The sequence below is a fragment of the Eufriesea mexicana genome, unplaced genomic scaffold (assembly GCF_001483705.2).
Source record: "Eufriesea mexicana isolate 0111107269 unplaced genomic scaffold, ASM148370v2 scaffold474474840, whole genome shotgun sequence".
In the NCBI taxonomy this organism is placed as follows: domain Eukaryota; kingdom Metazoa; phylum Arthropoda; class Insecta; order Hymenoptera; family Apidae; genus Eufriesea; species Eufriesea mexicana.
The window spans coordinates 223,982-241,941 of NW_016907953.1; the positions used below are offsets into that span (position 1 = coordinate 223,982).

At 38.2% G+C, this 17,960-nt stretch overlaps 1 protein-coding gene across 1 annotated transcript; it reads right to left on the reverse strand.

The window, feature by feature from the left end:
* Window positions 1-528: 528 nt before the first annotated feature.
* On the reverse strand, window positions 529-4,468 carry LOC108547050 (stress protein DDR48-like). The gene is made up of 3 exons (XM_017899400.1): window positions 4,252-4,468; window positions 2,011-2,262; window positions 529-767 (listed from the first exon to the last, which is right to left on the reverse strand). Exons 1-3 carry the CDS (start codon window positions 4,466-4,468, stop codon window positions 529-531), a joined length of 708 nt encoding a protein of 235 aa, XP_017754889.1.
* Window positions 4,469-17,960: the final 13,492 nt, after the last annotated feature.

Below are 17,960 nucleotides of genomic sequence, written 5' to 3' on the forward strand. Positions count from 1 at the left end.
GTACAGGTTATATAGGTTAGGATATTAGTATCCGATATTTTGGGTTTCCTTCAGTTTCTGACTTTATTTGATGAACACGTGACACAAGGAGGGCATTCAAAGAGTTCATAATTGTGTCCCATTGTCAGATTTGTTTATAACTCGTTAAGCTAATTACAACGAATTTAGACTTTCTAGGTTAGTTTCACGAACGTGAGCTATTTATTTATAATCGAGTGACATCGATTGGAGATAAATACAAATGTACAAAAATAAATCTATAAATCTCATCTTGCTTAATAAAAACTCAGTAATTCAATTGTATCCTGTTTCGACAGTTTGTTAACAGTATCAATAAAAATTCTACTTCGAAAAGTATCACTTCTCGTTTCCATTCCACTATATAAGTTATTGGCATTTACTAGATATTCCTATTCGTAGATTTCATTTGGACATTCTTGATTCTCAAAATTATTTCAAATCACTTCTATTATATCGATACGTTGCATGGGAGATGAGGCAGCGAGATATCGTCCAATTGGCCAGAGATTAATAATAATGATCTCCGTTGCTGGAGTAGGAGCTACGGCTCCCGTAAGAACCGTCCTCGCCATTCTCGACCGTATAGCTCTCGCTGTGTCCGTAACTCGAAGGCTCTGGTCCATGATCCGTGTAGTGAGCGCCAACTTCGTGTGTATAGCCCTCGTGATCGCTGGCTTCGACGTGTTCACCGCTATCACCGCGATGGTCGCCCTCATCGGTTGCATAATGGGTATCGACTATGGTACCTAGGGAAATTGATAATACGATTGATATGGAAACTTCGGATAACGTAATTTAAAATCCATATAGTCACTGCGGAACGTGGACTTAAAGCACGACTTAAAAGTATATCTAACTCTACACGTTTGTAATTCGAAACCGAGATAATCGGTATGAAATGAATTTTAGAAGAAATAATAAAATTTACAGAACGTGCAGGGTAGTTAAGAGTGATCCAATGGCATTTTTCTGTAATGTAATTAGCAAAATGGTTAGGCGCTCGCGTTAAAGTAAGGACGAAACGAGCACATGAATGCGTTCAGTTAATATCGTTATCCCGATGGTGTAGTTTTATTGGCGATCGATACGCGGGACACTAAGTTTACGGGAGAAAACTTGCGATCGACGTTCATTAGAGTACCCTGTGCGACTAATGGCATGGATATATACCGTGAAAATTATGTACGGTATAAAGAAGAAAGTTTTGGGAACTTAGGATCTATCCGAACTTGGCAAATATTTTAATCATGTGGATTAAAAATACGTTGCTTCTCTCCCTCTATTTTCTAACTAAATATTTATATATTATAATTAATATTTTTTCGAAAGCTGTCGAAAGCTCACGAAAATTAATAGCTCATCAAACTTGGGTCACATTTTTCACATCCACTGCAATATATATTTCAGAAATATCTTTTAAATATTAATCAGGGAAAATCCCAATAAATATTTATATGCGTTAGGAAACATATTCGACAAATTTTCAAAATGCTTTCAATTTATTTCTGTAATTGCTCCATGATTAGTATTAAACCTGATATGAATTTCAAGTCATTCTGTCCTATACGTAATATGTATATATTGCAGTCTGTTTCATATTGTAATTATTGTAATTAAATCGTACAATATTACATGCCATGTCAAGTATGGTAACCGAATCATTACATTTTGTACCCAAGAATTAATTCCTAATCCATATTCAAGTAATGTTAAATTTTGTTTTACATACAGAAGGTACAACTAGCCATGTGATTACATTTACTATCTGATAGTTAATTCTAGAACACGATAAAATCAAATAAATTTTTTCTCTGAATACACCTAATACCGCTAAAAAGACCTACCATGACAAGATCAACCACGCGGTAAAGTTAAAAAGTGGCAAATTCTTATCTCTAAGCTGGTAAATTGACAAGAAGCTTGGCTCATCCAGTATGCTCTAAGGTTACCACGCAATTACGTACTCCACGTCGTGCAGTTTCTCTGTACCTGCACCCTCGTGATCACCGGCTTCCCCAGAACGAGAGGCTGCCTCGTCGTTGTGGCTACTTTTCTTGTCAGCACGCGCTTTGCCGTAGGCAACGTGCTTCTCGAATGCGTACTTGTCACCATCCTGCTTGTGGAAGGTGTCGAGGGTCTTATAGCCGTGATTGCCCTTGCTGTAGGTTGCCTTCAAGTAACCCTTCTCGCCCTCGGCGTCGCTGCCGTACGTCTTGTAGTATCCTCCCTCGTCTGATTTGCCTAAAACCACGGAATTATTCCTGCTTGTTACCGTCCACGATACTCTGAACACCGCGACAACTCGAGGGCCTGTTTAAGGCTCGTTTTCAGGGAACCCCTTTCACGATTTGTCTCTCTGAATTTGTTAAACCCCTTTTTTCCTTGGTTAGGCGTGAAACTCTAATGGTATCGCATTAACGAGTTGTGTAGGTTAAAGAAAAGTATAGATTTATGGGTGGATAATGATTATGAGTGATACTGCAATTTTATTTTACTTTCTAAGGTCGGGATTATGAAATTATATAAACAAATTGCTCATGGTTGAGTAGTTAATCTTCTAAAAATAATTTTTCTCTTTATACTCATTGATTGTGGCTTGTATATCGTTTATTTAGTCTCTATTCTACAGGTTCTTGATATGCCTAATGAAAATATTGTATTAATAACAGATATTACCGATTAGGAACTTTAGTTGATAAAAGGATACGTATTACCATACGAACATACTTACTTCTGTAGAGGATCAAAGTGGAGAAGATAAGTGAACGGAGCCACTACCCTGTGAATCACTTACATGACTGTGCTTTGTTATACACAATGTATATTGCAGAAAGTCACACAGACGCAATGGCTATCTGCACCTCCGACTGTTCTATACTTCAACTCTAGACTACTTCAGTACTCTACTCGAACTTTTAACTAACACGAACTCTATTCTACTAATAGAATAACGCTCTTGACCCCTGGACCCAGGCCTTAAGCTTGTCCAAAAGGCAAGCGCCACCTGAAAGGTGAAGGAACTCCTTACACGTTTAGATTAGAGGTGGAGAAGACCCCTCATTCATGGAGAGGCCCCCCGAGGTTACCCGTAGTGTCCCATCTTTGCCGAGGGATAACTGCGGCTGCGCAACCCTCAGTTTATGGCAGGAAAGGTCTGGGTTGCTCGAAGCCTGCGCACGTGGCCGGGCCCCGACCACCTGCGGTACATCTGTTAGCCAGACCCTAAGTGCTGAAGACTAATAGCTTAAACTAGACTTTTGAATGGCGCCACGTGTCCAGTGACCTGAGGCAATATGGATGTTTCACTACAATGCACAGTAAACAGATAAACACCAGAACCCGAATTACTCAGCATTTAGGACTTGGCTGACGGGCCCTGACGGGTCTTTTAAACCTGGCGCATTGCTCCTCAGGGAAACATTTCAGCTATCGATCTCTAAAATCATGTTCCACTTCTTTGAATTAATTGTACTAAAGTGAGTTTACTAAGAGACAGTTTAATTATCGTAATTGCTTGAAAGTTTATTCAACTTTTTGGAATATGTAGGACAATTTAATATTCGTTGCAATATCATCAGTATTCACACAGATCGGATAAATATCATTCTCTCAATTTTTTACGAATCAGCACGTTCGTTTATTTATTAACGTTATTTATTATACTGTTTACCGAGCATAAACAAACCGCTAAATAAGTCAATAAATGCAAATTCATTGATTATGCGAACGTAATTGGTCATAATTCCTGCTCCGAATATACCTTTGCATGCATGGTTACAATTTACTCATTTTAATTTGATTTCGTGTTATAATTAATTTTTTATGAAATCAAAAATACATTTATGCAGTACTCATTAACATTTCCAAGACACTTCTTTTTAAGAAACTGCATTAACGAGTTACAAATTCCTTTCCTTAACGCATACTTATTTTACTTTCTCAGCTCCCTTCACTAAATTGTAAGGAAATTAGCAATCCTAATTAATATTCCTAACTCCAAATATTTCTATCAATAATGCACCTAGTTAAGACAATTATGAAACATTTAGAACTATTCTATAATACACAACGATTTCATTATTACCAATAATATCGTCGATAACTACTCGGAAATTTCGAGAATGATTTAACCAAGGTTATCAAAACAATCTGTACGCAGACGTGATTTATGTTTACAGATACCGAGATATAAAACCATAAAACCGTAAAATACGATGAAAGATAACATACCGGATGTATTCTTCATACCCTTCTTAGATGCCTGCTGTTTTCCCGGCGAGTTTCCCTCGCCGAGCAAATCCTCGACTTCCGTAGCGAACGCCAACAATGGCGGCCCTCGGACGTCTTGGCGAGACGTGACACTAGCGACATCACCGTCGCGACCTGTAGCCACGAGCGAACCGCAACAGACGAGAAGTAACAACACAACGACCGATCCACACCACATGCTTTCGACGCTCTCGATTCACTCGATACCGATGTCGATCGTTTGTTGGTAAACTTCGGCAGAGGCTGCTTTATCCAGCTCCTCCCACTCGGCTCTATCACGAATTTTCTTCCAAGCAGAAGGGATATCGCGGCAGACGCCGGAGATCGAAGGGATTTCACAACGATCCCGAGGTCTTCGGCAGTCCCTGGATTTTGGTATAGTTGACAGGAATCGACGCGTTTCGATTGGGATAGGAAGAAATACGTGTAAAATGTAGAAGAGGTTTTCGGGGCTTGATGGAATCGGTTTCGAGACTTTCCAGTGGAAGCTTAAGTGCTATAATGGTCGATTGAAAGGAAAATGTGTATACTCATATAGTCACCGGCGGAAGTGTGCTTAAATGATTGCATACTGGAATATTTCTTATATTAGAAACATTTTTTGAGATTTTATATATATCGTCGATAATAGGAGATACGTTCTCTGATTAAATTGACAACATATTCTCGAAGGGAAGACATTACTGGTGAAAGTGAAGATCAGTATATAATTTGCTTATCCCAAAGGAGCCTCATAAATACAGGCAACCCTCCTATAACACGGTAGATAGGTTCCTAGGGAAAGCCGTGTAGTGTGAAATCGTGTTGTATGAGACCCAGAGCCAGTACGAAAAGGTGGGTTACGTTCCGAAGGCCTACTAAAAACAAATTTTTTCTTAATTCTACGTAAACAACTTAATTTTTATCAAAAATATAAATGTATGTACAACATAAAACAAAACAAGAAACAAAAATATTATTTTAATTTAATGCAACTTTAATTTAATAAATTTCTTCGTCGTCACTGCTCATGTAGAGGTACAGTGTTGTACAAAGGTTCTTGCAGTTTTTTTATTGTGTTAGAAACCGTGTTATAGGATGCCGTGCTGTAGGAGGGCTACATGTACTCCAATTATAAAATAAACCATAATTGAAATCCACGATGAGTACCGCTTTCTAATTTATTAAATTACTCGTGCATTAAAACGTATATTATGAACAACAGGAAGTAAATTTCGACTAACCTCACAGTCAGATGTACTCTGGACTAAGAAAAATCTCTGTGTCGCGACGAAAAGTTACTAAACAGAAATTTCCAGATTCTTTTTCCACTCGTCTATCTCCATCTGCAATTCCATTAGCGACGAATTTGTCTTCGACCGACTCATTGTTACCGAGTCTCGGACCAACGATCGATAAATCGAACAAAATCACGACACGTGCCGCACGAGCGATTTCACGCTTTCCACTGGATCACTGGAACGAAACGACCGTTAAGATCGTATCGATCGCAGCGCTATCGAATGACATAACGGCACTGAGACTGTTGGCCCTCGCGAAAGCGTTCCGCTTCTTGCCCCCACGGCTCCTTTCCTCCGCCATCGGATAAGCATGGCGTTCTTACGTGAAATCGTTTCCCGAACGGTTCGCGTTATCTCACGCCTGTTACGGGGACGTTTCAGTTAGTCGATTGTTACACGGAGTACATAGAACTCGCGCGATTGACCGTTTCTTGGCCGTTTTTGCCAGACGGTTTGCCGGGTCGCTGGAAATTGTGTAAGCCATACTAAGCGAAGAGAACGCGAGAAACTTCGTTGCATTAACACAGCGATCGAATATCTCGGACTATTCCGAGAAGAGGGGCTGGATGTTATCGTTTGGTAGCAAAGGAAGGCAGCGGGCAAGGAGGTAACCTTTTTTGTTGATATTTCTCTTCTAGCTGCAGGATAAAAGTCCTTTGTAGTGGAACTGTGTGATGTTTTGAGTTGAAAGTGAAATTTGAGGACGGCTATTTAGACGGGATATGAGATTTATTTGGACAGTAATGCAATTTCTTCTTTTTTCATAGGAATCACCTTTTGCACTCGAAAGAGATATTATTCCAGTGGGAATACTTCTAGAGGCAAAATTCTCCTTTTTAGAGAGGAGAAGTGTTATAAGTATGAATTTATTTACACAGTAACATTACTTCTTTTGTCCTCATTGGTGAAAATAGAAATGAACTATAAAATGCATATTATCATTCTCACCATAATGGCTACAGTCAAATGCAGAGAATTAAGGTTATCTGCTGGGAATAAAGTAACATTGTATCTTTAATACTATTCTTTAATATTATTTATTATCAGCAAATCTTATAAATCAAATTTATATACATACGTAGATATACATAACAATTTGTATATATACAGAGTGCTGTGCTGTGTATGTGTATCATAAAATACTTATCATATTGGAGCTCCAATCTATCTGCGTTTACATTTCAATATTATTATATATATACATTCAATTACATTGTAAAAATTTAGAAAAATTGGGAGTACTCTTTCTAAATCTTGAAATCTTATTATTTTTCAAAGAGCAATTTTCTTTTTGATGATCAGAAAGTAACTATATATATCTATGGGACAGTTTATGAATTTTATTATTATTAATAAATTTTAAAGAATTCTCAATTCGCGTGCTGCACGTGCCCCAGGCCATCTGCTCGATATTTTCTGCCACAGTGAAGAAAAAAATATCGCTTAAGAGAATTACCGGTTTCACAATGGAATCTCAGCCATTCGTTTGGAGCGCGATTCTTCTCCTCTATTTAAAAAGAGCCAACGCGTCGGAGGAGGCGTCGACATAATCGAGCTTAAAACCGCGCGGATGCCGCAAGCCGACGCTTAGCGTCCCGGATCCCTGCCACGCCAGCTACTTTCCATCCAGATAATCCGGTAATTTGAAAATCTGGAATGGAATGTAGCTCCATGGAACTAGTCGAAGTCTTGTCTGTGCCGCGAGGATTCCTCTTCTTTTCGGACCTTATTGCCAGTCGGGATCTCAATGGAAGGTGATGGATCAGGGTGAAAGGGAGGATGAAAATTAACCTAATTAATTTTGCATTTCAAGCGGCCTTCGTTAAAGCGTCGTTTGCGTTTGAGGGATTTGAAACGTGCAGAGATATGAGAGATTTCTACGCTGTGCGGAAAGTAGTTGGACGGGTTACGCGAGAACGTGAGAAAATCTGGCAATTTCGGTTTTCGCGTAGCTTGAAGGAGTTTGTTGGAATTTAGGCTGCAGGGGAACTGAGAAATTTCAAGGTATTCCAAACGTGGAATTTTAAGGGTTCTTGAAAATGAGAAAGAAATATGCAGTTTCATCTAACAGTAGAAAATTTAGGAAATTCGAATTCTTGTTTAACATTATAAGATTAAATACTTTAGAATATGAACAAACATTTGAGACAGTCCATTTGAAAGCAATTCTTACGCATTTCAATCATATACTACCCATTGACTGTGCTATAAAATTTCAGTTACCAAATTTTAGTTTACACGATAAAATGGAAATATCCCACGAAAAAGGGGGAAGGCAAGAGAAGGAGAAATTTCCGGTTGTATAAATTCACGCGAATGCAACCATTTACTCGCGTACATCCGTCTGTAGGGACCACAACTTGTTCGATGCGGAGGGATTTGACACGCACGCGAAGTCGATAGCCAGCTGGATCGTCGACGCGGGTGGCAGACGTTCTAATATATTCGGCGCCTGGAATATCGACGTACACGTGTCGTTCCGCCTACAGATACGACGCTATGGTTCGCGACGTCGTGTCGGGGTTTGGGATCCGACCGCGAAAAAGTGCGCGTATCAAGGACGACTCGCGTACTTTATTTCGCAAGAATGTCCTCCCGTTTCGCGATCTCGTGTCTGAAATCCGTGAATCGACGCGTCAAGTTAGAGCGTGGTTGGCGTGGTTTTTCCGTTTCGACGCATCCGCGTGCTTCGAACGAGAAAATTCGAGTTTAAGCCACGACTGTCAGGAATAAATCGTGAGCGACGTTTACTTTTAATTTCGTTGCAGTGAAACGGAATTAGCTGTTTCAATGGAGAGCCTGTAAAAATTGTGACACTTCGTTTTTGCCGAGTTTCGCGGTCATTTAGTTCCCTTTATTTCCGCTTGAGAGCGCTGCTTGTCGGCGTGGATGCTTTCTTTTGATCTCCCGCATTCTTAATCATTAATCATTTCGCGACGAATTTTTCGACGAGTACAAAGAATAACTTGTAGGTACACACTGATTTGTGATCGTTTGCGTGTGTTGTGTGCTTCGTGTGTGGATTTAAAGTATAACAGGAATACAGTAGAGTTATAAATTAATCTAAAAGACATAAGTTAATTTAATCATATTGAATGGATGTGAAAGGAAGCTCAAAATATACCTAATATTGTATAAAAATTATAAGCTATCAAGCAAGCTTAGTATTACTTTGATACTGATCACACTTCCTTTCCTTTTTTTTGAAAATTGTCTAAAGAAATGCTAGGTACTCGCCAAATTAATTGATTTAAAGCAATCGATAGAGAGATATCTTCGGGGATAATGTCAAATAATTTGAAAAATTATTTTTTAATTCTTCAATACGTGTTCTGTAAAATTTAGGTTAGGTCTACGCTTATGAACTGGGAAAGACTATAAATAAGCAGCCTCAGGAAGGAAATATTTAACGATTCATTTCCATATTGCGGCATGTGGAAACGTTCCCTAAAACTATGTTTAGTCTCCGATACAAAGCCAGTAATGTAGATGGTTTAAGACTTTTCCAGAGCCCAGTAGGTACACCGTGTATCCAGCACGTGATTTAAATTTAATTACGCAGTGGAAGAATTAAATGTATCCCGTTGTACTTTATATCGACCATACACGTGAAGCGTCGTTACGTATGGATCTAGAAACTTTGCCATAAATTTTATGATATACACGAGTAAGAACTACATCAAGTCATATTAATAAATCATCATAAAAAAAGTATAGAAAATATGTATCACGAAATAGAAAATTTAGAGAATACACGGAGTTTAAATCATGCTTCATAAAGATAATAAAGTAATTATCCACGTATCAACAAATGTTCGTCGTTCCAGTTGTATATCTACAGATTTATACCTAATCTAAACATCAAAATGATCCCTCGGTTTTACACCTTAGTTTCTTTATCCCTTCCCTTTGTACAAAATTCCTTCCTCAGTCCCATTCACGTCATTCTTAGTGGCAAGGAGAATCGATTACACAATCGACTGACCATGTGGAGCCACCTATTGAGGGATCTATGAAGCGTAACGCGTAACTTTGGATACTCAGGACCCTTTGTCTTGCCCAGCATCATCGTGTAGTGAACGTTGCTCTCGTCGGTTCCTTCATGTCTCAATTATAACCATATTTAACTTACTATTAACCTACGTGTCCCCTTCTTTTAGTATCCAATTTCTATCCACTCATAATCGCTAATACTTTGTTTCTTGATTATATGTATGTAGTTGATGATTTTAGGATTCCTTTGTTCAGATTGAAGACTGATACAATTATAATTGTAGGATAGGCACTTGTCATGATTCGGAATATAACTCAGAAGCATTAGGTGGACGATTTATTATTAGGTAAACGATTCATTCCCCATACTCATTATGCAATTTCTTAGATGCTAAGAAACAGAGAGTCATGATAATTTTCTATCGCTGATTTTTAAGCAACTGAGTTTCTAACCTTTGAAAAATAGTAATACTATTTTAACGTAGATACATTATGTGGTAATATAATCATGAAAGCTTTAATGTAGTTTGAAATTGCGATATATACATAAATTATGAAATTAATTCTTAAAACAAATTTATATTGTCCATAACAAATTACCTAGAACAGAAATTGATAATTAAAGGTGAAAGATTAATGACATATCGACTATCACAGCGGAAAAGCAATTATTAACGGAATCGGTAAAGTTCGGAAATTTTCGGTCGGTTTCGTGTGTCGAGCGTAGGCTTTATAAAGCCTGGCGCGAGGATTATCGAGTTATTTGCCGGTTCGAGTTCAGTCGTGACACATCTAGTTTTTCACTGGGAGGTGGAGTGGAGGGGGGTCGGTGTTGGGGTGGGAGTAATCGGTGGTTATTGACTAGATTGTACGCTAGTCAAAACCATTATCTACTCTGTCCTCACTTCACTGCCTTGATTTAGTTTAATATCTTGTTTTGTCGGATTTCTTTAATAAGATTTTTTTTCCAGACTTTATTTTTATTTCTTGATTCTATTTTCTCGTTTCCATTTACTTTTATTTGAGAATTCGAATGTCCCGTCGTTAAGTTGTTAGTTCCAGTTACTTGTCCTATACTTTTCGCGTTTGTTCGCATTTCGTGCCTTACATTTGTTTCGTTTTCATTTCCTTTCAGGTTTAAACATTTTTGTTTTAGAGCTTTAGAGGTTTCTCTAGACTTTACTGTATGACAATTTCGGACGACACGGGATGCATGTATTTAGACTTAATGCGACTAGTTCTGAGATAGATTCCTTGGCCAATTATAGGTTTCATACGCCGACATTTTGTACAAAGGTGTACTATCTAGCTTCGAGCGAATACATATAATCTCTATCATTTCACTCTTATTACTCTCATTTTTTAAATTTATATATCAGTTATATGGATTCGTTTCCTCCACTACCGATCTTCTCATGCATCGAATTCTAGAATAGTCGTCGGGCTGGTGGTGCATCCAGTATCAATACGAGGGGGTGTGATCCTAGTCGTCGTATGTATCATCGCGTAAACTACTAAGGTATGGGCCCTGTAGTCTGACCTGCATGAAGTTCCTACGGTCAGACCACATGGGATGATTCCATAATTGGTTTCTCCCCCATGTGACAAGGGCACCGAATGTTCGTCCGGTTAGTAGGCCTCATTGAACCCTCTGGTTGATCCTGCATGTTTCATCCATTCGTCGATTTTCTTTGTCTTCGGCTGAAATGTCAAGACCGGCAGAGTTCAGTTCAATCTTGTCGCGATTTTCACTCAGTTTCTATTTCCCCTTTCGTATTTTTCATTCAATCCCAATTTGTCCAGAAACTTACGAATATTAGAGTCCGGTATGCCGAATGGAAGTCCCTTTTATGAGACACGAAATTTGATAAAGTGTCAGTTGAGTCAGTAGATGTTAAATTCTTTCGCTCCAAGTTGGACAAGCTAATCTTTGTTACAGATTGTCGCCAGTAGGGTGATTTGTCTGGATCTCGCAGCGTAGCCACCTTCACGGGGTGAGATCAGGAGAGAAACCTTTGGAAAATGGTTCCAAGCTAAGAGTTACGCATAGAAGTTAAAGTACCAGCAATTTGTTTAAAATTTTCAATGTTCCGTTGTAACTTGGGAATCTAGAATACACAAGGACTTTTGTACGATGGTATATATTAACACAAACTAAGCTCTAGTTATAAATTAGGCCTGTATGCTCATATAATAGAATACATCATTTGAAAATGTCATAATTTTTAGAAAATGGCGAGAAGCTAGGATCTACGAATGGAAGTTAACCTTCCTCCAATCCTAACCAATCCTAATCACACGTTCTACACACGAAAACATATTATTAGAATCCACGTGTCACAATAAAAAGGGTTCCACGCTGCACAAATGACAATCGACAACATACGGGGAGTTAATTTCTGCGTTCTAACGATTACCTGAGCAATTTTGTTGAAAGAAGAGCCCACTGGATGCGACGGTAGCTCCATGGAAAATTTACGCCCGGATAATATTTAATAAGAGCGACGAAGTTGTACGGCAGCTTTTGAAGAAAGGGGGTAGAAAGGCTAGCAATTGGCGCGAGTAAAGAACGCGCTGATTAATGGGCATCCTTTAACGGGGTTTGAGAGAAGGGTGAGTTGAAACGAACCCTCCAGGACAAACTTTGATAAAACCTCGTGGTTCATTTTGCAATGTTCGTCGATACATCGATGACTCTGGCCGTGAAAGAAGCCCCGTTATTTATATTTGTCTTTCGGGCCCGCGTTCTTGCGGCAAGATTGATGGCGGCGCGTTTTAAAGACAACCATTTCGCGAAGAAAAGGAAGAAAATGCGTTTTACCGGTTCTCGCTCCTTTCCAACGATTTTGCTCGCTTTTGCAGGCGGGCCGTAATACATCATTTCGCGATGGTTGCGCGTTACGTTGAGTCATAGCTGATGCACATCTAGTAGTTGTACTATCTATAGTTAGGAAGAAGTATTTTAGGTGTAACACGTATTTATGGACATAAATGACTGAACATGGCATAACAAGATCTAATAAATTTCAATTTTGTGGTTTAAAATAGGAATTAGTCGAACAGGTAATAATGCGGGCAGAAAATGATAAATTAAATGTAGGATTATTGTATAATAAATATTTTTTTCTACTTTAATGACAGTTTATATAATTTATGATGTATTTGGTATATTTTGGTTCCATCCGTTGTCTTTCCAAACGCATACTTGTTAAACTTATAGGTGTATGGCCTTTGAATGCATAGTAAGAGGCATTAATTGTAACCTGAGATTTAAATTTCCCATTTGCGAATGTTCTTCAGGTTTCTGCTTGTTTTGGAAACGCAAATACGTTGAGGCTAAAAAGCTTCCTTGATGTTTAATTCACGAAAAATTCTTCCTCAGTGTTTCATTTGAAAAATTATATTTGTCTACATTATATTATACTCTGTTTCATGCTGGTATTTAAAAAATAGTAATTACCTTTTCACAAATGCTTTATTTTCTCAATACTTTTCCCCATTACTTTTGTTATATATCATTGACTTATTATTTCGAAATGATATCTACAAGAGATACGCGTGTCGTTTCATTTCTATACTCACAGAGAATTGTGATCTTTCTGCCTATAATTACGCGAAAAATTTGGCGTAATACGGAAGAAAGGAGGATAAACGTTCGCGAGATATAAATGCAACGAAAAATACAGGTGCCAGAACCTTTTACTCGCTTACAACGTTCACCTTTTATCCATTCCACTGCGACGTTTTCTCTTGGATTTGATAACGCGAACTTTATGGGCCGCGTTTAAAGCGGGGTTAAACACGAGATACTATTTACGTTCTCCTAAAAGGTGCAACCGTAAAATTTCACTTCCCGAAGGATCTCGTTGCCGTGACGGAAGATAGATTTTTAAATTCCTTCGAATGAGACAGTGCCCGTTTGCGGAATCTCGCAATCCAGGAATCAGTCTGTATGAGTAGTTATAAAGTTTCCGAATCGTTCTCCATCGCGATTCAAATCGAATTCGGAAGTCTGGAACTTCGTCTGGATCCCTGTTTCCGTGTTTGTTTCCCTTTTATCGATTTCCTATTGGAAATATCATTCGCCGTTTCTTCCATTGGATTTCTTCCTTTATATCCGGGGCTAAATAGAGTCCAGAGAAGTTTAACGAACTGCTTAGCAACGCGCGAATGCGGCTAGAAATGCGAACGTGGCTTTCACGTGTAATGGTCCACCGTGACAGTAACTATGTCCAATGAAAACGAACACTACGTTCATCTAATGCACGCCGCTATGGTTTCAACGCACAGTGGCGTTCTACATCCTCGTGCACTGTTCCCTGGTAGCATTACAATTAAAAACTGATTTCGAAAGCAGATTGGGTCAGAATACCTCGATTGGTTGTCTGCAGTGAAAATTGGAAAATTGAAGACCTGTTGTTCAGTTGTTGGGTAGTTATTTAATTGGAGGATGGGAGGCACAGCGGCCGAAGCAGGAGTAAATGCTACGCAGATAATTGCGTCTGGATTAAATATTTACAAACTTTTTAATTGCACCTGGAAATGGAGATGTTAAAAAAATTGGAAAAAAACAGAGAAGTAGTGGAATTTAATTGCAGTAAGGTATTGAAATAATTGAAGTTTAGTCAACGGCTATTAAAATTCCTGCAAGATGTAGACCCTCTGAGGATTCCAGGATGAACTTATTAAGCGTACTAAGATCTGCTTTAGTTCGACTAAAAGTACAGCGACCAGAATCAGTCAAACATGGAGACGTAGGACGTTGACATTCCAAACCGCAGAGAAGTGAGACCTGCTGCGAAATAGCTTAGGGTCATAGAACTCCTGCATCTCAGAGCTAGGAGTCGTGGGATCCACTCTCACTTAGCTCAGAATCCAGAGACCTTGACATTCCTGATTTTGTCGTGGAATGTTACAGTAGAAGCTATGAGTAGTGAAACTTCTGTACCATTGACCCCAAAATCGTGAAACCTCCTTTGATTCAAAGGGAAGCCATAGGATTTGACTTCCTAAAGATTTGGACGTAGAGCTGGCCTAATTCAACAATAACTAACTCTGAGATTCCATTGCATTGAACTTACAGGAATTAAATCCTGTATTTTAATTAAATTGTGGATTTCATGTTAGATTAACTCTAGTGTAAAATTAACTAGTATATCCTGGAACTTATTTTTGGCTGTTCCAAAAATATTTCCAAATCATATTCATAGTCATTTTACGTGGGACATGAGGTGCCTGTAAATATAGAATTGTTTGAGAGTCTTTTTCATTAATAATCAACTGAAAATGAAATTAATAGTCATTTTCTACTTTTATCCTTTTCCGACGTTTGGACCGAACTGGAAATATCGAATTTGAGGTTATGATAACCCTGTAACTTTGAATTTATATATTGGAAATGACATAATAGATGTCTGTAAATCACAGAGACGTTGAATCAGAGGTATGCTTCACTTTTTTGCTCTGTAATACATCATAGCATGTAGATAACACATGCATGATATACGACCTGGTCAGTGCAGGAAATCAGGATCGATACACGAAATTTCTAGTCATTTAAATCCAAAGTTCTCCAAGTGAAACGTGATACCGTGTCGAACCAATCGCTCAGAAGAGATAGCAGTAGTAAAGCTGGAACTTTTACTTCGAGTCCTGCATATCTGGCAGAAGTCCATGGATTTCCTGCTTCTCTAACCGCTGTTCTATTGCTGTAATAATTATATTTCACTCATATTATCGTAATTATTATAGGAGATATCAATCTACCTGAAAATTGTTGCCAGCGAAATGGTGAAATTAAATTTTGCTGACATCCTTTTTTTGAATAAATTATCACGAATTTTCGAATTCCCTTTGAAACGTAGGACATATGTATCTACAATTAAAAGGGGTATACATTTTTCATTTAATAAAATATTTTGTATATCGATTAGTTATGGAATCGAGGTATCAAAGGATTAAACGTATAATATCGCGTTGTAAATTATACTTCTTCAATTTGGAATTTCGTGATGTCATTATTTCCCCGCATCAAAGCCGAATCGAAATAAATATTAAACTCCTGTTCCGCATATTTTTGAATAAATTAATTATAAAGGTATTCAGCTAATTGAATGAATCTAGAATTGGAAGGAAAGATTACAAATCAAAACGTTGAACTGTGAAATCAAAGGTACCTAATTGGGAAAATAAAATTTGTTTGATCACTTTAATGTTCACTTTACATTTATTATTTGCAGAATTGAAAGCTATAAAATATCAAAGTCTATCACTTTGAAAAGTATAACACCTTTTCGAAAGATTTAAAATGTATTAATTAATTGGGATAAATTTACATCCTCTATGCACTCGTAGTACCACTTTTATCCGCTGACGGTTCACGATGTTTGGCGCTGCTGCGACAATAAAAAATGGCGGATCATGATTCGTCCTCTTTTCAACGAAATCGGGGAAATAAGTCGCGTAAGGAAATCAGCAGATACAATAGTTTGATTTCACTCGACTGACCTTACTTCTGGCAAGGATTCCGCAGATGTCATCATAGTACTCGTTGCCCCTCGTCTCATGACGTACATCGGTGATACTTAGCCATCGCTAAAATGCGTGAATTCCGACCTTCCTGCTTGCCAAGTGATTTCTATCCCTCTCTTGTCTCTATATCAATTTCTCGTATTACTTTCTTCGCTTAACGTTTCGCCGGTATTTATCGCATTTTTATTGTCATAAAACCTTTATCGTAATTTCATCTTTGATTTCTCCATGACAATTTAGCATCTGTCGGGACGCAAAGATTTGGAGATTTATAGGGATGAATTGAAATTGTTGTAGTAGCAAGCAACGGCCAGGGTGGAAGCTCTTAAAGCTTAATTGGATTCTGAAGAAACTGGACGGGTCGTCGAGACGTTTCTCGAGGTATCGATTCCAGTCCGTTTTATGGACGATGTTACGCGTAAAACGTTGAATATCAGGATGCCTGGTTTCCTACTAGTTCATCATTAAATCGGTAGCCCTCACAGTTGAAGATTGACGCATCCATTAAAGCATTTCACTCCATTTAATTATATTTAGTTACATTTGTATGCTATCAAATTACACGATATGTTATTAGGAAATCTGAATGTAAGATTTAGCAGAGTTAAAGAATTACTTTATGTGGAAGGGATATTCCTGTGGAAGATACCAATGCTTGATCGATACAAAATTTGAGGGTGTTTCGGAGCAGTGAAGTTAGATCTAAAGCATAACAATGTTAATTTCAGGTATTTATTAGTTTGTAATAAAATAAAAGTGCATTTATGAGAACATAGAGTGGTATAATAGTTATTGAGCCCATATCAACGTTGTGCCATCTGCAATTCTATGGCCTCTACTAAACTGAGAACGATATATTATCAACACATAACTAGCTAGAATTCAATATGTAACATAGATAATTTGTTTAACGTTTATGGAAATAACAAATATTCGAATTTAATTCTTCTTCCTCATCTTCCTCAAATTTCCCATTGATTAGTTATATCAGTGTCATGCAGTGGTGGAGCTTTGAGAAATGTCCATAAATATTTTGCGAGTCGAACAAACATAAAATGGCGAGCTATAGAATGTTTTGTCACACTTTCCCTTCTTCTGACAAATGAAACATAACAAGGAGCATTTGTCTCCGCAATTTACGTGAAATTTCCCTCGAACCGAACCACGGGAAAGCTGCAGGACTTCAACAAATTCATCAAATCTCCATACGAACTAAAATTCTCAAGTAGTCGCGCGTTCGCTTGCTTGCTTATTCAATTTTCAGCGCTACCGGCCAAACAATTCGAAATTCGCCCCTGAGAGCTCAGCAATCAAGCATATTGTCTCGCGTCTGGCCGGGCACTGAAGGGCAACATAATAAAAGGCAGTGAAAACTGATTCGACCAAGCGTCTCCCCCGGGAATCATCTCGTTCCGTTTCGATCGTGTTGTCGTAGACAAGTGTGCGATCCCTTTCCAACCTTTTATTCCACTCTCCTTTCACTCCGTCATTTTCAGAAACTTACCCGAGTCTCGCTTATAGACGACGAAGACACTAAACTTCCTCGGCGTCGCGACAGGGTGATTTATCCGCGACGAAAAAAGCGTGTTTTCTCCTCTTCTAAATGGCATCAGATGGTTATTATCATTCCCAGAGTAAGGCAAAAAATTGATTTATCGTTGGATTGCAATTAACTGTTTTATTCGGTTACGAAGATATATCAGGATATCTTCTGCTCGTGTTTGAACTATATAATGAACCTGCAGGAGTTTAGCTGTGGCTTTACCTATTTTCTAAATTTAATCAATTCAATAATAAGTTAATTTAATTTGGCCAGTTTATTGCACGGGGGTAATGCTTTAATTAAATTTATTAATTGAATTACAG